The 23,950-nt window shown below is 56.4% G+C and overlaps 2 protein-coding genes across 2 annotated transcripts; both read right to left on the reverse strand.

Moving 5' to 3' along the window:
- Positions 1-129: 129 nt before the first annotated feature.
- Positions 130-8,512, reverse strand: LOC309407323 (E3 ubiquitin-protein ligase HECTD3-like; the record flags this gene model as incomplete). Its single annotated transcript, XM_082002811.1, is given in 22 exon segments — positions 130-214; positions 374-462; positions 465-538; positions 794-868; positions 1,327-1,456; positions 1,728-1,934; positions 2,027-2,116; positions 2,244-2,363; positions 2,629-2,732; positions 3,011-3,075; positions 3,195-3,244; positions 3,343-3,440; positions 3,443-3,524; positions 3,777-3,858; positions 4,438-4,603; positions 4,853-4,935; positions 5,991-6,104; positions 6,371-6,486; positions 6,823-6,958; positions 7,387-7,479; positions 7,943-8,103; positions 8,195-8,512. Coding segments are annotated over 22 exon segments (2,538 nt in total).
- A 4,993-nt stretch (positions 8,513-13,505) lies between these two features.
- Positions 13,506-23,846, reverse strand: LOC309407427 (E3 ubiquitin-protein ligase HECTD3-like; the record flags this gene model as incomplete). Its single annotated transcript, XM_082002956.1, has 21 exons — positions 13,506-13,805; positions 14,072-14,143; positions 14,265-14,346; positions 14,568-14,642; positions 15,090-15,219; positions 15,581-15,787; positions 16,156-16,245; positions 16,584-16,703; positions 17,039-17,142; positions 17,585-17,649; positions 17,959-18,011; positions 18,692-18,874; positions 19,826-19,907; positions 20,381-20,546; positions 20,920-21,002; positions 21,422-21,535; positions 21,801-21,916; positions 22,353-22,488; positions 22,749-22,841; positions 23,277-23,437; positions 23,529-23,846. 21 exons carry the CDS (start codon positions 23,844-23,846, stop codon positions 13,721-13,723), a joined length of 2,535 nt encoding a protein of 844 aa, XP_081859082.1. The 3' UTR covers positions 13,506-13,720.
- Between the last annotated feature and the right edge of the window lie 104 nt (positions 23,847-23,950).

Raw genomic sequence — 23,950 nt, forward strand, 5'->3', positions numbered from 1 at the left:
ATACGCTCCAGTCCCAGCCCTTGAGAAGCACGGACACAACCAGGACCTGGGGCAGGATGGCAGGATCCGGCCCTGCAGTTTTATTGAATTGGGCGGGTGGCTCCCATGGCACAGGTCACCTGGGAGGCCTCATTCATCCCAGGGGTTCTTGTCGGTGTCGATGGACATGCAGTTGTACACGGCGTACCGCAGCAGCTCCTCACAGGCCTTGGCCCTGGGTGGGGGACGCCAAGTCACTGAGAGCCCCACGCTTCCCTCCCCATGCCCGCCCAGACATCCCCTAGGGCAGGACCTGGGGAGCCTGGGAGTGGACCCCAATGCCAGCCCCAGGGAGCAGGACGCGTCCCCATCTCCTGTCCCCAGCTCGACTCACGAGGAATAGTTGGGCAAGAAGAAGCTGCAGGAGCATGTGGAGGCCTGTGGCAGGGACCCTGGCACCGCGCAGGACAGACTCACTTTGCCCTTTCCGGGTAGACAGTGATCTGAACTGGGAGGCGGCTCCGGCCAGTGACGAACTTGAGGAAGCGGCTGAGATCCTCTGAAGGGAAGGACAGGGCTCAGGGACAAGACTGTCCACTGTCATGGCAGGGTTTGCCCTTGCAGAAGCATCCCAGGAGCAAGGAGCAAAGCTAAGGGACGCTCTCAGCATCCCAGGAAGGGCCAGGTGGACAACCCCAGCCGACACCCAGGGAAGCGCCTGGTGAGCATCCCCAGGGCACAGGGCAGTGGGTACCCCATCCCCTGGCCCAGCCAGCTGCACATGAAGAGCAGGGAAAGGCTTGGGGTCACTCACTGCTGGTGAAGTTGTTGAGCGCCTCCAAGAAGTTCTGGATACGGGTGTCACCAGAGGGAAAGTCCTCAAACGTGACTGCAACAAAGAATACGCAACGTCAGAAACTCCCAGCAAAGCAAATTAACATGGGACATGTCCATCCCGCCCTTCTGTGAGAGCCCAGAGCAGCGTCAGGAGATGAGACCCTCTGCTCTTTGTGAGCCCCTGCAAGTCCCCGGCACCCCAAGAGGGGCCAGCACTCTGCACAAAGGTGCGTGGAGAAATGGGGGTCCCTGTTTGCAGGGTGGCCATTCGCCTCTGCCCATAGCAGCTGAGGACCAGATGGATCAGAACAGGGACCGGTGGGGCCTGCAGCTAAACCTGAAGCATCCCTATCCAGGGTCCCTCTGGCTTATCCTCCCACAGACTCCCAGGCACCCCACAACCACGGACTCAGCATGGGGCAGGATGCGTGCACAGGACGAGCATCATTGAGGTGGGTCCCTGCCCACGTGGAGGGCTGGGAGCAGCTTTGAGCTGGCCCTGGCACTTACTGAACCTCCTCAGTTCATCCACCGTGATCTCAGGGTCCCCGCAGACCTTCTTCTCCAGCTGCTGCCAGGTGAGCAAGTCCAGCACAGGCTGAGGCACCACGTGGAGCAGCCCGGCACGCATGGCTGCAATCTTGAGGGGGCACAGGAGAGGTCCCATGTCACCATGGTGGGTCTGAACCCAGGGCAGCCACCCAGGGCACCGGGGGCAAGGACTGCAGGACCCCAAAGGGGGTCCCTGGGGCTCATGGACATCCTGGGTATGGGATGCATGGAGGAACCACTCAGCTGGAGCTCGTTTTGGGGGCAGTTTTTTGCAGCCACCAACTCCACAGGTACCAGGAAAACTTGCCACAGGAGCAGGGTCCCCTCGGATCCACGCCAGCCCTGGGGGACAGTGTCACCTGCTCCTTGCTCTCCTCCAGTCGAGCCCTCTGCACCAGGCGGATGAACTCTTTGCGGTCCTCGTAGCGCACCACGGTGCTGCCACCACCGGGGATCAGCTCCACCACGTGCTGGTCACTCAGCACTGCTGTGTAGGTCAGCTCTCTGCCAAACATGAACTCGAAGGCTTCCCTGTCCACCCCATCCAGCATCTCCAGCAGCTTCACCTGCAACTCCAACGAGCGAAAGCCATCACGGTGGAGCCGGAGCAGCCATGGGAGTGCATGGCACTGCCCTGCTGTCCCCCAGCTCTGCTCACCAGCTCCAAGTCCACGGCAGCAAAGTCCTTGCTCCAGCTGACCTCCTCCCCTGCCAGCTGCTTCCATACGAGTGCCGGCAGAGCCAGGATCTGCCAAAGGGAGTGGAGATGCTTGTCCTCCCCATGTCTCTCCTTCACCCGAGGGCAGCCCCTCTGCCTGAGACAAGGTGGCTGCTGCCAAGTCCCCTTGCCAACCAGGAGGCTCCTCCATGCTCACCAGAAGCTCCTTGCTCCTCAGGGCTGCTCCCATCAGCTGCCCGATCCACTCGTACTTGGGGAAGTCCTTGCAGGAGGGGTTGGGGACGTACATGTCCCTGGTGTCACTGCTGCTGATACCCTGCAGGAGAGAGGCTTAGGACCCATGGACACAGATGTGACCAGCCCAGTGCAGTCCATCCCTGCAGCCTCCCTCTCCATCACCCCTCCGCCTGCCTCTCCTGCTCTTTACACCCCACCAGGAGATCTCCACCACCCAGGTACAAGCACAGCCCCCCCAGCCAATAGCCCTGCAAGTGTTAAGATAGGATTAACACCCCAAAAGCCCCCAGGCTCTGCTGAATGCCTCCCTGGGGCCAGGACAGGCAGACAGCAGGGTGCCAAACCTGGTTGGCTGTGCGCACGAAGAAGGGCAGGGGCACGGGGACATCGCCTGAGCTGGGACACAGCTCCTCCGACACATCCGACAGGCTGTCCCGAAAACCACCACCTGCAATGGGGCAGGGGCTGGTTAATGCCTGACATGCCAGTCCCGGGCCAGATGCTGAGCCGCAGGATTTGGCCAAGCCACCCCCTCTCCCTGGGGCAGAGGCAGTTCTGGGGGCACAGGGGAGATGCAGAGATCATCCCACATGTGCAGAGCGGGACTGCCTCCCACAGAGCAGCCTGGACAGTGTGGACACTCCAGCACAGGGGTGACCTATTGAGTTGCCCCCAAACAGGAGAAAGCCCAGGGGAGAGCCCCAGGCAGGAGGGGAGAGCTCTCACCATTGTCAATGATGCCCTCGGAGATGAACTCGCACTCCCACCACTGGCTGTAGCTCAGGGGCCACCTGCAAGGAAGCAACAGCATCACACACATCCCTCCTCCGAGAGAGCCAGCAGCACCTGGCATTCCCCTGCATCCTGCTCTGGGGAGGTGACACCCAACAAATGTGACATGAAGACCTACCTGTAGTCCAGGGGCTGATTGTTCTTGGAAGACCTGAGGCTTTCGTACAGCTGGAGAGGAGCACAGAATGGAAAGGGGATGAGATGCAGCAAGGAGCGAGCAATGCTGAACTGGTAGGTACCTGGCACGGGGCATGGTGTGGTCATACCTGGGTGAAGACAGTGTTCCTGCAGCCAGGGTCCAGCATGGGGTTGGCACAGCGCTCCCGGGCCAGGTGCCGGTTGATGTACAGCTTTGGCGGGGTTGAGGAGGGTTGCTCTCCGAGGACTGGAGACAGTGGGTAATGAGGGCTGTGCTCTGCTTGGACAGCAGCAGGAATGGCTTCATGCTCTTGCAAGGAATGAGCAGGGATGGTCAGAGGCCTTATCTTGCCACTGAATGCCCTCTTTCCCCCTCCCCAAGCACAGCCCCTGGTGTCACAGGGGATGCTCAGCTCCTCAATCCCTCCAGCAATGCCCAGCATGGCAGCTCTTGGCATGAGCCCTGGGCTGGGCTGTCCCCATCAGATCAATGGAAAACCAGCTGAGCCTGTGAGGAGATGCTCCTGCCAGCACCATCCCAGGGAACCCAGTAAATGCTCACCCTGAGTGCATTGAAGGTGCCGATGCTGTCCTCAGAGAGGGGGATCAGGTAATGCAGGACACTGTCCAAGAGCTGGACGAACCTGGAGACCAGAGAGGAGCAGTGTGAGGATGCGAAGGGCTTGGTGGACGTGCAGAGCCCAATGCATCTGTGGTGTTTCACCCCAGGCAGACCCAGGCACACACCAAGCCTGGGTGCCATGCTCCCTGCACGTGGGTCCCCTCCAGCCCATGGAGGGACACCAGAACACCAAGGAGAGCACTTGACCAGCACCCTCTGTCCAAGCACTTTATTTTGTTCCCCCCAAGAAAAAGTTGCAAACTAGGGCATCCCAGCCCACACTGCAGCACTCTGATTGAATGGCTGCAGAGAGTCTCTCTGTGGGGCCAATGCTGACCCCAGCCTGGGACTGCCCTGCAGGCAGCGGAGTGAGGGACTCCACATGATGCAGGTCTTCCTCGCCCCATGCCACCACTGTGCTCCCCAGACATGGGAAGCAGCTGTGTTTGGATGAGGAGCAGCAAGCTGAAGTCCCTGCCACACATGGGAAAGGAGCTGGCAGATTTTAAGCAAGACACGTGCAATCCACTGCTAGAGGCCAGGGCACGGTTCTTCTAGGGTCCGGGCTCGCTGCGGGGATGGTGCCATCCCCATACCGTACCTCTGAATGAGCACAGACCGCCGGTACAGCACGTCAGCGTCCACCCCTTCCAGGAGAGGGTAGCGCACCAGCCGGGCTGGCTGGAACATGTTAGTGTTGAGGATCAGGTCCCACTCCCAGAAGGACTTGATCTTAATCCCTCGCAGGCGGACGTTGTACCCTTGGTCTGCCGAGAAAGGACAGTGATGCTGCGTGTATGGCTGCAGCTGTGCAACCGGCATGGCTCTGAAGCTGCAACTGGGGGCAAGGAGCCCCCAGCGCCTGCAGCATCCCAAATGAGGCTCATTCCCCAGCTTTTCCTCCAACAGACCCCAAAAAGCAGCCAGTGTGGGAGAGCGAGCCACAGGTGCTGGTACTGGCTGCAGCTTTAGGGCCAGGCTGGGCTGGCAGCCCCAGTCCCACAGCACAGGCTCACCCCGGCACTCCAGGATGTGGATCTCCAGCACTGGCAGGTGGGTCTTCATGTTGCGGAGGATGCAGATGTCCTGGAAGCTGTTCCTGCACACAGCATGGAGGGAAATGGCAGAGCCATGAGGCACTGGCGAGGTGGCCAGCAAGCCACAGGCCACTCCGGCTCCCCAGCTACTACTTATGGCAAAAGGCCCCCGCCTCACCGGGGCCATGGCAGGAGGGGACCGAGAAGAGAGGAGAGGCTGTCAGAGGCACAGAGATGTCCTGAAGAAGGTGGAAGCTGAATCCAGAGAAGTGCCGGAAAAGAGCATAAATTCAAAGCAGAACAGAGGCGAGATAGCCAAGAGCACGTCGCTCTTCCCAGGGGATCCAGGTGCATCTCGCATCAGCACATCTGTCCTTTGAGATGAGTTGGTCACGCAAAGGTGATTTGAAGGAAACAAGGATTTGTGGAGATGAGCAATTTGGTATGTGATTTGCTTGTATTTCCAAAGCCTTTGGCAAGGTCCCATCAAAGACCTGTGGGCGTGTGGGGAAAAACCACTGTGACTGCCCCAAGGCAGCAAGGAGTTGGCTCCTGCCACTGGGAAAGAGACCTCAGTGGTCTCACTGGTGCTTCTTCAAAGACAAAGCTCACTGCTCAGCCAAAAAAAGGCAAACACGCAAGTTTTGTGGAAGGAGGAGATCTTCACACCCCTGTGTAAACCCCTGCCTGCCTCGAGAACAGTGGTGCAGAGCCAGGGCGAAGAGGGAGAAGTGAAGCACTCCAGGACTTAGCCACAGCACGGCAGAGATGCTCAGAAAGGACATGGCAGCAGTGTGTGCCCCCAGAGGCGAGGAAGAGGAGAAGGAAAGACCCCAGAGTCACCAGGCAGGAGGAAGTATGCTGCAGCTCTGCTGCCACAGCACAGATGAAGAGCAGGAGTAGAGATGAAGGCTCTCGCTGGCACATGGAGGTGGGGGAGCACCATGCTTGTGAGGACAGATGTAGCCTGCACCCAGGGAGCCCCAACCCACAGATACCCACCATCACCACCAGGTCACTCAGGACCGACCCCAGCCCTTTCCTTAGCTCGGGATGCAGAGAGAGCTCAGGAGTTTGGCCCAAGCTGGAGCCAGGCTGCTGCTTGCTTGTTACTCACTCGTTAATTAAGACTGTTCTCAGGTGCTGCAGCCTGTTCGGTGCCCCACCATACACAGCCACCCGCCTGGGTATGTAGGAGCTGGCCTGCCCATCTAACATCAGCCACAGCTTCCTGGGGATGAGAAGAGCAAGGGGCGGCATTGTCCTCCCCTCCCAAGCTGCCTGGGCACAGAGATGCCCCCAGAGACATCCCGGGGCTGGGGGGCAAGGCTGCATCCTCCTGGGATGCATCTGCAGGCAGCTGCCCCCCATCTCGACCCTGAGGCCCCAGCTGCAGCCTCGGGAAAGCTGCATTCAGGAGCAAGATGGTGCTTTGCCCCATACCCTGCCCATCCCCAGCACAGCTGGCGGCAGGGAGGGGACACCCTGAGGTCTCACTTGACAATGGTGCCTTTCTTCATGTTGAGCCGCACCCAGTGCTGCCCCGGGGGCCCGTTGCTCTCCCAGAAGGTGTATGTCTGGTTGTCGGTCAGATGGGCTGCACTACAGTCCTCCTGCAAGAGTGCACGGAGTGGAGGGAGCTGAGCATCCGTGGGCATGCCATGGCCACCCCGGGACAGGTCCCGTGGGACCAGAAGAGGTCAGGACTGGGCCAGCCCCTTAGTTTGCTAGGCTGCAGGTGGATGACAGTTCCCGCACAAAGCAAGCTGGGCACAGCCACAGATGCCTCGCAGTGCCCCAGAGACACAAAGGGTTTTGCTCCAGACGCCCAAATCCTGGCAGCTTCCCTAGAGCAGCAAAACCCCACCACCATCCTCTGTCCCTTGCAGAAGAGACAGCCACCATCAGCCACTCCTGATTTTAGGCTCTGGAGGAGGCCCAGTACTCACTGCCTGCGAGGAGACCTCGATGCTGCTGAGGTGCTCCTTGGTGCAGTCCACACATTGCAGCTCCTTCTCGCTGTGATCATACAGGAAGCGCCCCAGCTCCATGTCATGCTCATAGCTCCAGCCTGGGGGCACAGACCTGCAGGGCAGCTCCATGTTAGTGGGACGAGGATATCAAGCGGCGCCCCAAACCTGCCCACCAGCACTGTGCAGGTGCCCCAGGTCAGAGTGGCTGCAGCATCACATGGTCACCACATTGGGATGGTGCCAGGCAGCTGACTCCGCCACAGGCAGATGCCTCGGCTGTTCCTCACCACCACCACACCGGCTGTTTATGGCTGCCCCAGCCCAGTGGGAATAGTACCACGCAGTCACTCCAGTGCTCCACGGAGCAAAGTCCATCTTTGCTGGAGCAGCGTCAAACAGTATCAGTGAAAAAGGCATCTCATGGCACCCATCCTCCCCACTCCTGGCCCTGAAGCCAGTCCTGGCCCTGCAGGCATGTCCAGGCCCCAGCCGGCCACCCCTCGGGGTGTTGCAGTACTGTGCTAGGAGATGCACTCATACCGAAATTTCTGCACCGCGGCCTCATCCTGCTCTACAAGTCTGGGCTTCTCTCCCAGGCGCATGGAGTAGGTCAAGTCCACCACTTGTTCCCAGCTGGAGTAGCATCAGTGGAGGAGTCACACAAGGGAAAAGATGGGTCAGTATTCAGCGTGCCCAAGTATTACTCCAGCCTTAGCCTGGGGCAGAGTGGGGGAATTCAGCCCTGCACACAGCCTTCCGTCACGAAAATCAAATATGAGCTCTCTCATCACTGCATTACCTCCGCAACGTTGCTCAGTCCAAACCCGAGCGCCTCAAAACCCCTTGGCATCACGCTTACCCTTTGCGGGTGCTGCCGCAAGCAAGCAGGATTAGCCTGCGAGGGGCCACCCTCCTGCACCCAGGCTCGGCAGGGATGTGAGCCACCCTGCGCTGGAGAGAGTGAGGGGGGCTGTGCTGGACGTGCCTGAGGGATTTGGGATGGCTGGGTCGCATGACCTCTGTGGGTACGGACCACACGCACCTCCAGCGCCCACAGCCCTGTCCCCATCCAGCACGCAGCAGGCTGCGGCCATACCTGACGGCGGGTTTATAATCAACCCCGAGCGTTTGGTGCTGCCACTGGATCTTCTCCACGGAGTCAACCGGGACCAGCTTATCTCCTCCCTCTCCAAACCTCTTCGCCAGGAGCCAGCCCTCAGCCAGGTCATGGCAGCCCGCGTACTGCTCCAGCTGCTCCTGCGAGCACATCCCGGCTCGTCACCGCCTGCGGGACCCGGCGTCCCCCGGGCCGCTCCCGGCTGCTCGGCGGGGCGCGTCCCGCCGTTACCTTGCTGAGCTTGACCCAGAGCCCGGCGCCGTTGCAGTACTCCTCCCCGCTGGCGCGGAGGCAGCCGCCCTTCCGCACCTCGATGGTGGCCCGCGCCGCCCGCTTGCCGCCCCGTGCCGGCCCCGGGCTGTCCCAGACGCTGAGCAGGCTGCGGGCGGCGGCGGCGGCGGGGTCCTTGCAGATCTTGTACTGCACCTCCCGCGGCACGTAGCAGAGCGCGGCGGGCAGCGCCCGGGCGCGGCGGAAGCACTCGCTGCACTGCAGCAGGAACCGCAGCCGGCCCAGCACCTGGTGCGGCGCTTCCCCGCCCGCACGCATCGCGCACCGGGTACCGGCTCCGTGCACCGCGCCGCCTCGGTGGTGCCCGCCCCGGCGTGCCCGCGGTGCCGGTTCGCCTCCGGCGGTGCCGCCGCGCCCGCCTCCGCCTCCGGCCGCGCCCGGCCCGGCCTCCGGTGCTGCCCCGCCGCGGGGAGCGCTGGCCTGGGGGCTGCCACCTCCTCCCCGCCACGCCCCAGCCCTGCCGGGCCACGGACCCCCCGCTCCGCAGCGGGGTGCTGGGCGTGAGGCCGCCCTCATCCCCTCTTTTCCAAAAGGTGACTGTGTTACACTCGCCCCCGTCCCTCGGGTCACCGGTATCCCCTCACCCTCCAGCTTCAGACTCCACTTCCTCAGGGCCTCCAAGGCCTCTGTCACTGCCTGCATCCCTGCAAGCAGAGAGGGGGTCCCTGTGGGGTCAGGGCACAGGGCTACACCTCCACCATGGGTAGGGAAAAGAAGGGAGCGGGCATCCTGCTATGGGGAGAGCCGGCTCCTGGCTGGCTGGGGGAACCTATTCCTGCCCCAGGCAGGCTTGCAGTGCATGGGGAGGCTCCAGGCACCCACTGGGGAGAATGACAAACTTCCCTGCCCAGGAGCAGCTTTATCCCAGCCAGCAGTGGCATCCTGGCAGCAGGAGCGAGGCTGCGACACCCAGCAGCACCCAACCCCCCCAGAGTGCTGGCAGTGCATCACCCCACCTCATGTCTGCCTGTCGCATACCACAGCGAGGCGGTGGCAGAGAACAGCTCCGCTCCACCCCACACTACCTGTATTTCTCCAGGCTGAGCACAAAGGGCTGCGTTTAAGGATCAGGAAACAACTAGGCTGGCAGAGCTCAAAGGTCCCCTCACCCCTCCGGCACCTGCCTGCACTCCTGCCAGGTCAGAGTCTGGCTCCATCCCTGCCTGCAAAGGCATAATGCAAAGAGAGGTCCAACAGCAACGTTATCTATTGAATAGGCGTGACTGTACCTCGCCGCAGCAACAGGCATTGGCCTTGCCAGTAGCAAAGTGCCCCAAGCCACCACGTGAGAGAAATGCAAGCTTCTGCCTTACTCCTAACTGCGGCCACTGCAGCCAGGCAGGTCCCATAATCTCCCTCCGCAGCCACATCACCCTGTAAACCTGGTTGCAGAGCTGCTGCAAAGGGTTGAACCAGTTAATACTCTGAGCTACCTTTATGACGCGGCTTTGTGTGCAAAGGGTAGTATGGGGCCAATTTCTGCTTCACCTCCAGTTGCCTCTCATGCCCCCAGTCTCCATCACTGTTTAATCCAACAGAAGGATGCAGGAGCCCCAGGCAGACCAGACAAATCATCAGGAAGGCCAGGAGTAGTTAGTTCATTCGCTTTATTTTAGATCCTACATGAGGTAGGGGCAGATAGATCCTGTCAAACTACTTATAGCTTGTCATACTTGAGTGTATTAGTGAAGTAACAAGAACAGCTAGACTTCATGTGTGTTATTAATCACCTGAAGCTATTCTATGACAATTCAGCAAGCTGAAGTCAGGAGAGAGCAAGTGGTTACATGGAGCCATCACAGCATCAGTCTCTCCCCCAGCTCATCCCTACATACCTTGTAAAGCTGCAGCTCTGGCACACATGGATGCCTCCCCTTCCCAGCAGCACAGGGCCATCACCACCTTCCTCAGGATGGCACTTGCTTGAAAAATCTATCTTGAGCAACTTGAGACTGGGTGATGAGGTGGAGACACGCAGCCTCTGGTTTCTGGTGCCCAGGAAGGTTCCCTCACCCCGGGCCACATGCTGCAGGCAGACATGACTTGTGTCTTGTTAAACATGGTAGGAGACAGCTCCTACCCGCAGCTTTAGAGATCAGAGGAGAAGGAACGTGACCCAGCACTGAAATAACACCTACTTTGGGCCCCTGAGATTGGCCAGAGATGAGCCAGGCTGACCTTTTCCGCAATTCATCAGGCTGTCACAGCAGAAATTCAGTTTATGATTGGCTTTAAAACACTACAAATGAGACAGAGGACTGCACAGAGGAGATCCAGGGGGATTACCAGCTCCCCCTTCCCAGCTCACCTTTGCACAGCAAACTCAACAGCATGATCTGTGGGTTACCTTGTCATCCTTGCTCAGTACCCATGTTTGTCCAGACCCTCTGACCATGCACTGAATGATCTCAGCTGAGTCCTTGCTGCAGCGATAGGCTCTTCCTGCAACTGGAAGGGATTTCACAGGTCTCTACACCCCAGTGTAATACCACAGCAGCAGCTGCTGCCATTCTCCAACATGTATATGGCCATAACACAAAATGGACAGTAAAACAATGGTATATATGGTAAAAGAATGTTTTCTTCAATATGCTTGTAGAGGTTAAACCCAGACAGACCATCCTAGATGAGCTCCCAACTGCGGCCTTCCTGCTAGGGCCAGGGTTCTGTTACTACAAGTACTTTTTAAATAGAAATCCCTGTTACCAGCTAGATTCTTTCCCCAGAGCTCCAGCAAGCCCCTAGGCAGCTGTTTTCTTAGTGGCAGGAAATAAACCCAAGGGTGTGAGAGGTCAGAAGCTAAAAGACCTTGCTGAGAAGAAGAGTAGAGAAATGTAGGAAATGTAGGAAAAGCTATGGAGTCCATAACTCTACAGTCATCAAGTGCTTCAGGTTAGGGAGGACCTAGACCTGAAGCCAGCAGGGTGAGACTGGAAGTTAGATCAGACTGCCCAGGACTGTAAGACAATTCTTGAGCATGTCCAGGGATGGAGATGCCATGATGCTTCCAGGGAAGAATTCCACTGCTTCAGCCAGGCTCTGCTCTCAGCATCGCCCTGCCTGGCAGCTCACCCCTCATCACCAAGGGCTGGGACTGTGCACATGGTTGACAAGAGGGAATACAGCTGTCCAAGCATCTCACCCCTCGGTGAGAAACCTGACCTGTGCTGGGTACCTCTATAATTACCTCAGCTACCCTCTGTCAGCTGCAGTTGCTTCCACAAAGGCCAGGGGAGCCAGTGGTCACCTGTTGGAAACATCTCAGCCAGAGGTGCCTGCTTCCCAAAGCTTGTCACTCCAAGCAGCCCCAGCTGGTTCTTAGCCTGCCCATTCCCACAGGTGACATCAGCTCACCCTCCACCAAAGACTTGGGCCATTTTATCTATCCCACCCTGCGCCACTCATCAACCAACTGTCCCCTGCCCAGCAATAAAGCACCAGAGAAGACTCAATTTTTCTTGCTACTCCTAGTTCTGCTCAGTAAATGATGTGACCTCCGGCTGATCTCCCTTAAGAGACAAGTGTGCAAGGTTGGAAAAAGCAGGATCAATTCCACCCAAATGTCAGTGGCCAGAAAGTATCTAGGAGGGCTCATTTCAAATCCCAGATGAATGCTGAAGGCTCCTTCCCCAACACTCCTGACCGAGGCAAAGCCAGCAGATCAAAGTCCCTTCACCAGCTGGCTCATGCTCACTGAAAACAGACACGTGAGGAAGTGACTCAGCCACCATCACGGAAAGGTATCACACAGGCTCTGCTCCTGTCCACACTGGTCATTCAAATCAGCCACAAAGCCACAGAGCTCAATTCTGAGATAATTCTAGGATTTACAAAACACCTTCTCCAGCAGACAGGACTTCACACCCACCCAAGTGTGGAAGGCTCTGCTGCAGGAAAGGGCTGCCAGAAATGGCTTCCCTGCTCACCCTATACCCCTTCCACTCACTGCAATGCAGGCAACGGCAGCACATGCTCTCTCCTGATCCTACATCACTTTTAGTACAATCCCCCTCAGCAGGTCTGGGAAACAGCAGTTTCAAAGGAAAGTGGTGAAGGGAAGGACTTTGTTTACAACTGGAAGTGATTTCTGGACGACAGACTCCTTCAACAGAGGAGAAAATGGCATGAAGTGTTAAGACAGGATAAATCTTAATTTACAGCATTAGTCCCACTCCACTGAAGTCCCAGTGACTCAGTGGCTCTTAGTAGTGGTGGTCCAACAGACCACATGGGCTGAAGATGGAGCTAGGGGTCTAAAAGTGGACCAACATCTAGTACCTCATAGCGCTAGGCAATGACTAGCCCTGCACAGGGCTGGAAAGATCAGGGAACATTTCCAGTGGTCTTGGTTGTAAAGATTTCATTGCCCACTCCTCGCTCAAACGGTGCATGTCCACAGTGCTCAAGGAGCTCCAAGCCTTGGTACCCAGAGTCTCTCCACTCCCCCAGGGCAAAGGCTTTCCCTATCCACCTGAAACCTGCACCTACCTTCCCATGGCAGAGGAAAGCAGAGCCCGGCACTGCTGTACCTGCTACTGTTCTAACTCCCGCTGTCTGGGAAAAGAGCTTGGCCCTGCCTGCACACCTCCATGAGAACTAGAACAGATTAGTTGTAATACTGGCTTTTAGGAGAAAACAAAGGCCCAAAGGGCCTGGGAGAACAGCTGCTAGGCCACCAGCATGCCAGATGCAGAACTGAAAGTTACAGAGCAGGAGGGAAGCAGACAGTTTCCACCTCCTGTAGGGGAGCAGCTCCCCCAGCAGTCGCTGCTGAGCAAGGAGTGCAGGGAACCACGGGTGGACACAGGAATGGGGATTTTGTGCGATGTAAAAGCATGGGAGCCCTTTCCTGACAGCACTCGCAGTCCTGCTGTGCAGATCCATCGTGACACCTGGTGGCCAGAAGCACCCCTGCAGCACCTGCCACCAGCCTGCCCCATTTCTTCTTAAACCTAGATGAATCATCTCATGACCTCAGGTGGGAGCAGGAACAAGGCAAGGGAATGTGGTCAGGACACTCAGGCTGGGACACACTGAGCACCCCCGTGGTCTCAGCAGCAGCTCATAGTTCTCTGTCCTGCGCTGTAACCTGCTGTGCAGCTTTGTGGCACTTACCCCACTTCTGTTTGGAGCACAGCACAGCCCAGGAGGAGCAAGAGTTGTAGAGCTGCAACAGGGACACGTGGAGAAGAACTCATTACAAAAGCCTACCAGACCTCTCTGATGTATGAGGGCTGGGCCAGACCTGCATTTCATTATTGCAACTACATTTATGCTTCAAGCTAGTTCCCACTCTGCTGAAGACGCAAACCTCCATGTCCACAGAGGTGCTGGTTACCACTGCTGCAAGCCAGGCTTCACACCTGTACGTTTATTATATATACACATCCTGGGGGGACAAGGGAGCTCTTCCTACTGCACGCTTTAGTCAAACGATTGTCCATGCTGCTCAGTCAGGCTGCAACATCACTCTTCCCACGGACTCATATCTGTGTCAATGGCCACACAGTTATAGGCGGCATAGCGCAACTTCTCTTCACATACCTTGGCTCTAGGGATGGCGAAGGTGGAGAAAAAAGGAAAAAAAACAGACAAGGATGAGTTGCCATTGCTGCATTTGCAAGCTGACAGGACAAGGTGCTTTCCAAGATGGAGGTTATGCTTCACCAGCCGCTCAGAGAGAATCACAGTGGCCACATGGTACAGGCAGGGGGACATAAGTGTGGCAAAATGATGGGGCCCAGTGGGTCAGCACCAAGGTTAAGAAGAGAGCCCAGACACACAGTCACCCAGATGTAGGGAAGCACCAAAACTTACGTGGCATAGTTAGGCAAGAATAATGTGCTGGAGCAGGTGGACGACTCCGGCAAAGCGTCTGTTGTCTCAGAGCTTGGGGAAAAGGTGACAAACTGGTCAGAACCAGCAGCCCAGCAAGGAAGGGGAGACCAGACCACACATCCTTTTGGTGTGGGATCTGTCAGCCTCGCAGCCTACAGAAGAATGGACTCACCCCATCTTGTCTGGATAGATGTAGATCCGTGCTGGAAGGCGGCTTCTGCCAGTGACAAATCTGAGGAAGCGGCTGCGATCCTCTGTGAAGGAAAAGTAAAGACATCAGCAGACCCTAGAGGGATGCAAGATAGAGTACAGCCACTTCCAGGTACCCTCAGCACTAGCAAGTGGTTCTTTCAGCCCAGCTGCTTGCTCTCCTTGGTTCCCATCTGTTCCCCAGGCAGCAGTGAGGGTGGTTTCACCCTCCCAGTTCCCAGGCTGTCATGGCACAAGATATGCAGGGACAGAGCAAATCACTCACCATTGGTGAAGTTGTTGAGTGCTTCCCAGAAGTACTGAACACGGGTGTCCAGTGGCTCAAAGTCCTCAAACCGGGCTGGCAGAAAGGATACAAAAGAGGAGTATAATAAAGATCCAAGCTCCTCCTGGGTAAATTAGAGCAGGGCCTCCCATGCTCACCCAGGGGTCCTCTGCCAGTGCAGTGCAGTGCCGTGCCTGCAAGGTGTAAGCATGGAGGCCCAAGGCATGAGGGACACATGCAGTCAGGCCCCTCCCAGAAAGCAATCCAGATTCACATCTCGGCTCCACAGAAGCTCAGATACTGGCAGCCTAGGGATGCCCCAGCCTCTACTCTGAGGCCCAGCATGGAGACAAGGGACAGCCCTGCCCCATCAGCACCCAGCTAAAGGCAAGAAGTATACAGGCCCACATTCTCACTGTACTAAAGGCTAATATTGGCCTCCCACAGCTCTCCTTGTTCCAGCACGGAGAGAAGACAGTCTTGTTTTCAGGGAAGGAGATTGCAGCAGAGCCTTTCACTTACTGAGCTTCTTCAGGGCATCAACTGTAACTTCAGGGTCACCACAGACTTTTTTTTCCAGCTCCTGCCAGGTGAGGAGGTCAAGAACAGCTTGGGGCACCACCTTCAGCAGCCCAGCCTGCATGGCCATGATCTGAAAAGGATACAGGGCAGGTAAGCGCCCATTCCCCTGGCTCATGGTTGAACCTAGGGACTTGACTGGATGCATGCCACGTGACTGCTCAGCAAATGCTCCAAGGAACATGAAGGGAACAGGATCCCACAGAGATGCATCCCAGTTCATTCAGGAAGCCTGTGTCAGAGCTGGGAATAAAACCCAGAGTCTCCCATGCTGCTACAAGCCACTTTGCTTCTCAACTCCATGGGCTCCAAGGACTGTCTACTATTGCACTAATGAGCACAGGGACACTAACCACGCTACATTTTACCAGAAACAGATGGGGGGGTATGTCTCTGAGAACTCAGTGACCACTGATGCTATGGGACAGCGTTACCTGCTCCTTGCTCTCCTCCAGTCGAGCCTTCTGCACCAGGCGGATGAACTCCTTGCGGTCTTCATAGTGCACCACGGTGCTGCTGCCACCAGGGATCAGCTCCACCACGCGCTGATCACTCAGCACCGTCGTGTAGGTCAGCTCGTTCCCAAATTTGAACTCAAAGGTGTCTTTGTCCATGACTTCCATCACCTCCAGGAGCTTCACCTGCCCAGGCCCCAGATGAGTGCTTGTTAGAGAGATGCCCAGTGGGCAGCAGTGTCCCCAAGCCCCCATCTCCTCCCTTCCCAGACAAGGAGGGCTGGAGTGACAGCAACAGCAGCACAGCATGGGATATGCTGCCCTAGAGCTGTTTAACAGACCCTGGGGCATTGCATGCTTGAAGCAGTAGTCAGCATGGCTACATCCCTGTATCAGCTATAAGATGCATTAAATGCTAAGAGTGCCCTTTTTGTGCGTGTTTCTTTGACACATCACAGGAGGAAGCAAGTACAACATGAGGACAGGAACACAAATGACCACCTTGCTGAGTGCCACAAGGAATAGGATAGGCACAGCCTCCCAGTTCCTCTTACCAGCACAGAGTCCACAGCAGGGAAGTCTTTGCTCCAGCTGACCTCCTCGCCTGTTAATTGTTTCCATACAAAGCCAGGAAGAGCCAGGACCTGAAGGAGAACAGGGATTTTGCTGAGTCTGTGTGAAAGGAGACATCTCCAAACATGGAGATAAGGCTTAACAGTGCAGACACAAAGGAACTTCCCTGCTTCCCCTGTAACATGCAGAGCTCATCATAGTCAAGCAGAGACCACACACCCTCTCCCAAGCTCTCAGCAGCATCTCCCAAAACTCAAGCTGAGCGCCTCGGCCCCAAATCCTGCCAAACACCTTTTGTCCCAGTGTGTGATCACAGAACCCTCCCATGCTCCTGTCAGACAGGCTGCAGAAGGGGGCTAATGACTCCCTTTACAGCAAACCTCCATGCAGGGACAGGCTGAAAGCTTACCAGAAACTCCTTGCCCCTCAGAGCTGCTCCCATGATCTGCCCGATCCACTCGTACTTTGGGAAGTCTTTACAAGAGGGATTGGGGACGTACATGTCCCTAGCTTCTCCAGTTCCATTACCCTACAGTAGTGAGAGGTACAACTCCAGGTCATGATCTCAGCGCAGCATGAAGCACCACAAATTCAGTTCCTGCAGTGCCTCTGGGCACTTCTCACAACAGAAGTGGGCTAACCCCCCATCCTCCTTGGCAATATTCCTAGTGAGAGACAAGTATCCACGCACTTGTCAGTATATCCTAAAACAAGATGCCACAAAATCTACCCAACCCTTCATGAGGAAAAGCTTTGAACCAGCAAAAGTAGGTGCGTCCCTGGCATGCAGGGGGACGGGGACAGGGACAGCACTGCATTGCCAGGCACAGAAAGATCTGCCTCGAATACCTTGACCCACAGTACCTGGTTGGACGTGCGCACAAAGAAGGGCAGAGGCACTGGGGTGTCTGCCGAGCTGGGACACAGCTCCTCTGACATATCTGCCAGGCTGTCCCGAAAACCACCACCTGCATCCCCAAAAGAAGGACATTTTTAGTGATATGAACTCCCCATGTGCTGACCCTCAGAGTTATGGAGCAAAGATGAGAAATTCTGGTCCAGCCTGGCCCAGGGCTGAGCAGAAGGCTCCTGTCAGAGCCTTATGGCACCAGAGGAAATAAGACGGAGGAAATAACATCATCCCTGCCTGGCCTGTGAAGGACAGACAGAGGGAGCATTGGCACTGTCAAAGCTGCTGTTAGTGACTAATGGAGCTCTGATCCCCATCCCAGGAAGCAGCCCTCCTTATCTGGGACATGGCCAGGGGTGGGAGGACAAGGCAACCTGCCTTCCCCTCTCTCCTCCATGGGCAGCAACACTGGGAGCAAACAAGAGCCCCTACAGCAATGGAGTCACCCCATCAACCCCTGACTCTGCTCCAGAGGAGCCCCTGCCTCACACAGCCCCTACCTTGGTCGATGATGCCCTCTGCGATGAATTTGCACTCCCACCACTGGTCATAACGCAACGGCCACCTGTGGAGAACCAGGCATTGTCTGAGGTGCTGGTCAAAGCCAAGGAGATGCTGGGGAGGCAGCAGGCAAAGCAGCAACACTGCAGGACTGGGGTGGACCAGCCTGGGCTTAGGACAGGACAAGATCTCAATCTCCAGACACAGCTACATCCTCAGCTGGGAGGTGACACCTTGGGGAACAGGTGATCCCATGGCTGAGCTGGCTCCTGCCCTAGCAAACCCTCTCCAGAGCACAGGACAAACACCCTGCTCTGACAGAGGACATAGCTCCCAGCACTGCATGATCCCGTCCCTACCCCAGACCGCTTACCTATAGTCTAGTGGCTTTTCAAACTTGTCAGAGGGTTTCAGGCCTTCATACACCTGCAACAAGCAGAGAAGATCAAGGCCGGTATCCACTCTCCAGGGGAACCAGTGCCAGGTGAAGACAGGAAATTGGAAGAAATCTGGTTTGCCCCAAACCTTTAAATACTGACTGAAGCTGATCTCTAAATAGTCTAGGAGCCCTTCATTTTTGGAAAGGAAACATAGATTACAGTGCTAATCACTGTATGGAGCTTTCTAGTCTTGGAGGTACATTAAACACATATTAAACCTCACAGCAGTCCGGGCTGTTTGTGCACACATAGAGCAATAGATCTCTTGGACACAGGGGGAGAATGGCAATAGGAAGATCAGCATTGCTGTAAAACCACAAAACGGGACTGTATGCAGCTGCATTATTGTTGTCACACAAGAATTCCTCACTGCCCTTTTAGTGTAACGAGATTGTTATGCTCTGCATTAGCAACGTGGCACAGAGTGCATTCAGAATAGAGACTTCAACTTGGAGATCCCAAGTCCTCCCTAGATGTTATTCCTGGATATGGGATCATCAGCACATGTAATTGTAGAGCTTACGAGTCATGTGAAAAGGCCTTGAGGACTCCAGGTATCTCCAGCTCCAAGCTGTCCCTTCTGCCCACCTCTACATGGTTCATTTTGGCTTTGGGATGCCCCACTCTCCCCAGAGAAGCATCGACCCTTCCAGGAGGGACCAGTACCTGGGTGAAGACAGCGTTCTTGCAGCTGGGGTCCAGGGCAGGGTTGTCTCTGTGCTCCATAGCCAGGCGTCGGTTAATATAGAGCCGTGGCATGAAATTGGGCTTGCTGGTCTCCGAATCCTTCAGACACTGGGTAATGAGAGCTGTGCGCCTCTTGGACAGCAGCAAGAACTGCTTGATATGCTGCCAAAAGGTATGTCCAAAACATCAGAAGTGCCCAGTGTCCAAAACGTGTCACCTACTTCCTACTGAAGCCACTGCACCACCAGGTCTCTCCGCTTCCCAGGGCCACTGCCTTCCACATGCAGACACATTATCTTGGACAGTATTTGCTCCACCTCTGCCTCCAAAAGATTTTGCTTTCTGGCTTAAGGGAGATACCAAGCCCAGTCCTCTCTCCATCAGCCGTCATCTGATGCTCGCACTCCAGTGTTGCTTGGACTCTCCTTCACCCTCACCCTCACCCTCACCAAAACATCAATCTTACTATCCCTATTTGTAATTAAAGCAAGCTCCTCTAAACAAACAAGAATCCTCAAATGCTTTGGGTCCTACACTGAGCCGGCACAGGAATTACAGTGCTTTCTGACACCAGGCCTGGAAACACACAGAATGGGGCTACCCAAGCAGTGTCCAGCACATGTATTCTGGGAAAGGATGTAAGGAAAACCGACAACTGGAGGGACAAACTCAGTCATATGAGAAGGATGGAAATCAAAAGTTTATTAAAGCCAGAAAGAGGTTACTGGTAAAAGCCTTGCTGTTTGGACACAGCCAGCTCAAAGCTGCTGGCAGCAAGTGTAAGAACAGAGTGTCCTGTGCTGAGATCTTGGAGGGGATGTGCGTCCAGCTCACAGGTCCAGTGCTGCTACAGTCCAAGTGCTTTTGAGGGTGAAATGCTCTGGTTTGATTCTACTTGTTACCCCATAGCTATGTGTTTCCACATCAGCATTTCAGCAGGAAACTAGCCTCTAAACAATATCACCTTTCACGGCTTTAATAAACTAAGCTCAGCCAGGTATTTCCCTTGAGCTGCTTTAAAGGCAACAAACGCTGACTGCCTCCCTTGCCACAGCCCAAGCACAATCGCCCTGCCAGACTGACACTCCAGAAGACACCCAGGGAATCGCTCACCTTGAGTTTGCTGAACGTGCCAACAGTGTGGTCCCAGGCTGGTACCAAGTGATGCAGGACACTGTCCAGCAGCTTGATGAACCTAAATCCCAAAGAAGAAGGTACTGCAGCACAGGAGGGACAGGGATCTGCACAAGCCTATTCCAGACCAAACACAAGCAGAAAGTAACAACTGATCCAAACTCAACCCAGCATGGTCTTTCACACCACAGAGCCTTTGGTACTAAATTCTCACTCCTTGGGCACTGCAGGGACCTTGCACCCCTTGTAAGGGACTCTGCATGCATCTGTCCCGCGCACTGCACAGATACGCTGCACTTGCAACACACAAGACACTGTGAATGTGAGCTGCAAAATTCTGCTGAACATGCAGGGCAGTTAACCCAGAGAGCCCACTTTGTTCCCAAATGACTCTGCTATTTTCTCCAGGGTCTAGGACGCCTGTCCCAAGGGGAGTCACACAGCTTTACAGCTTCCAGCCATACTCATGCTGGAGACGGCACCAATCCCTGCAGGCAACGCCACCCCACTTGTCTGCTCCAGTCCATACAGTACCTTTGAATAAGCACGGCCCGTCGGTACAGCAGGTCAGGGTCTGTCCCTTCTAGGCGAGGGTAGCGCACTAAATTGGGCAGCTGGAACATGTCAGCACTGAGCCCCAAGTCCCTCTGTCGTGAGGATTTGATTTTGATGCCTCGGAGGCGAACATCAATCCCATCATCTGCCAAGAAAGACCATGGATATCCTAAGACCACAAGAAAGCAAGCCTTCCAGCATGGGAGGTCTGTAAGTAAAAGCACTAGGAATGTGACCAGCTCCGCCAGTTCTGGGGCTGGACACCAACAGCCTGAAATACCTCTGTGAAGAAGAGGCAGGGAATTTACAGAAGAGAAAAAAAAAATTGAAGGCAGAGAAAGATAGGACGAAAGCTGAGAGGTTGCAAACCTCCAGGTTCCCCTGGAGTTTCCCATGGTGATTCTGCATCTCACCTGAAACAGCCCACAGGGCCAAGAAGTACAAGCCACAGGAACAAACTCTTAATGTACACTACCTTACAGGTGCATTATGGATGTGGCGATAACACCCAGTCCTACCTCTGCACTCCACAATCCGGATCTCGATGACAGGCAGGTGTATTGTCATGTCCTCGAGGACGCACACATCCCCAATGTAGCTCCTGCAAACACAGCACAGACGAGGGCTGTGGAGTTGTTCCCTCGCCCATCCTGCCAAAATCCACTCAGCCACTTGTAAGGGAATAGGGTTTACGTCTTTTGAAATGGGAGCCTGTGGCAGGAACCCAGACCCAGCTGTCTACAACATGGCCTCTGCTGAATGCCTGAACCTTGCTGGTGCCTCAGGTCCAGGCAACATGATCCCATTGGGTCCAACAATCGGATCAGGACAGCCCTGATGATTGTGCCATCTGCTATTGCAGGCAGGGTGAACCTGCAGCTCAGAGATAGAAAACGCCTGTCCCAAGGCCCTGGGCCTCTTAAGTCAGGCTGGTGCTGGCATGACTGCTCAGGATTGGGCTGTCTAGCACCTCCAGCCCCTGCAAGGGCCACAATACCCTCTCTACCTCCATCCACTCACTCATCAATGCCGACATCGTTCAGTTTCTTCAGATTGTCCCCCTCACCCCCATACACGGCGACCCGCTTGGGCATGAAGTTCTCATCGGTGGTATCCACTGTCAGCAGGAGCTTCCTGCAAAGTGAAGCATGAAATGAGAAAGTAACTGCATCTGAACACCCATTTCTGCTCCCCCTCATTGCCTGGTTACCAAGCACACGCAGTTGGTGCTGGGATCCCTGGGTACGTGTGACAATGCTAAGACCCCTTCAAGCCCAGAGCAAGTGCAAGGGCTGAGAGGCAGAGAGCACAGGGCAAATTTGGGCAGACTCATGCAGAGAGTGGGGGCTGCAGAGCTTGCCCCAGTTGTGAGACAGTACGCAGGGGAGAGGTGCCTCACTTGACAATGGTGCCTTTCTTCATGTTGAGCCGCACCCAGTGCTGGCCCTGGGACCCATCACTCTCCCAGTACGTGTCGGCGTGGCTGTCGGTCAAGCATGACACATTGAAGTCCTCCTGGAAGAGGGCAGTAAATGAAAGGAAGATCAGATGGGGATGGGATTAACTTCCCTTTAGTGGCTACTCTTGTCATGAATCTTAGAGCCAGAGGGCATCAAACTGGACCATTCCCTTTGCTCGGCTGTGGGTAGACACAGGGAGTACAGAGTGCACAGGACACTGGAGTTGACCCTCCAAGGTGCTCTGGGGTCACACTCAGAGCACAGAATATCAAACCCTCCCTAGAATCGGCTTAGCAGCTAATATTAGCATTTCCTTCTCAAACCACAGCCCCTCCATGGGCCACATTACACAATAAGCTGCATAACGCTCCCCAGGCTTCTCTCCCACATCCTCAAATGCAGCCCAGCCCAGAGCAGCAGACCAAGTACCATCCACACTCCCCAGCCCCAGGGCACAGTGGGGCTGATGCAGCCTTGTCCCTTTAACCCACCGTGTAGGACGAGACATCGATGCTGTCCACGTATTGCTTGACGCTGCCCAAGTTCTCATCCTCCTTACCAATGTGATCATACAGGAAATGCACCAGGTCTTCATCACACTCGTAAGTCCATGTCGGGGGCACAAACCTACCAGGAAAAAGTGATTAATGGGTCTGGAGAGCCAGGGACAGCCAGGCTAATGGATCAGGGAAGGCAGGTCCATGTCCTGCTTGCCTTGGTCTTGCCCTGTTTTCTGCTTTGTGCAGGCTTATCTAGGACAAGACTGTACCAAGCAGAGCTGTTCTTCCCCTTTCTTCCTCTGGTCTGCAGGGGACAGCTGTCTGAGCAGCCAGATAAAGACAGTAGCTTGCACCCAACCACAGCAGAAGCTGGGAAACAGCTCATACCGAAGTTTCTCTACTGCAGCCTCATCCTGCTCCATGGGCTTGGGCTTCGCTCCGAGGCGCAGGGAGTATGTCAGATCCACCACCTGCTCCCATCTGAAACAACCCAGAGAAAGGGGGAGTCAGAAAATCCCAGAGGACAGAAGGTGCTGGTGGTCAAGGAGTAGCTGGAAGGGGAAGATTTGGGTTTAAAGCCCCACCACACTCCATCCTCCATCACCTCCAGCCTCATCCACTGCCCTTTCCTTTCCAATCATCTCCACTTCCAGCCCACACCCTGCTAGGCAGGTGACAAGCACAGTGACCGAGCCAAACCCAGTTAACTCCACATCTGGCATCCCTACTGCCTCACTTCCATAGAAGTAGCCAAGCTGTCCAGAGCAGGAACGGCTGAGGGGCAGCACACCGAAACCCCACGCAGGTGGACCTGGGTGAATGGGGGGGTGACAACCTCCCTGCTCTCTGCCGTGCAAGGGGGAGCCGGGGAAGCCAGGGACGGCGACCGAGAGGGAGAGAGCGGCGGCCCCGCACCTGATGACGGGTTTGTAGTCCACCCCGAAGAGCTGCTGCTGCCGCTGGATCCGCTCCGTGGACTCCACCGGCACCAGCCGGTCCCCGCCGTCGGCGTGCTTGCACACTAGCACCCAGCCCTCCTCCAGCTCGCAGCCGCTCCTGTACTCCTCCAGCTGCTCCTGCGGGGAACAGCCGGCTCCCGTCAGGGGACGGACAGGCCCCTCCGCGGGCAGCGCAGGCCGCGGCGGCCTCCCAGCCCCCCGCCGTTACCTTGCTGAGCTTGACCCAGAGCCCGGCGCCGTTGCAGTACTCCTCCCCGCTGGCGCGGAGGCAGCCGCCCTTCCGCACCTCGATGGTGGCCCGCGCCGCCCGCTTGCCGCCCCGTGCCGGCCCCGGGCTGTCCCAGACGCTGAGCAGGCTGCGGGCGGCGGCGGCGGCGGGGTCCTTGCAGATCTTGTACTGCACCTCCCGCGGCACGTAGCAGAGCGCGGCGGGCAGCGCCCGGGCGCGGCGGAAGCACTCGCTGCACTGCAGCAGGAACCGCAGCCGGCCCAGCACCTGGTGCGGCGCTTCCCCGCCCGCACGCATCGCGCACCGGGTACTGTGCACGGCGAGCAGCGGCCGAGCCCTATGCACCGGCGAGCTCGCTACTCGCGGGTTTACGGCAAACCCCGCCCGCCGACAAGGAAAGA

This window comes from Phaethon aethereus, assembly GCF_964289735.1.
Source record: "Phaethon aethereus genome assembly, chromosome: 8".
Classification (NCBI taxonomy): domain Eukaryota; kingdom Metazoa; phylum Chordata; class Aves; order Phaethontiformes; family Phaethontidae; genus Phaethon; species Phaethon aethereus.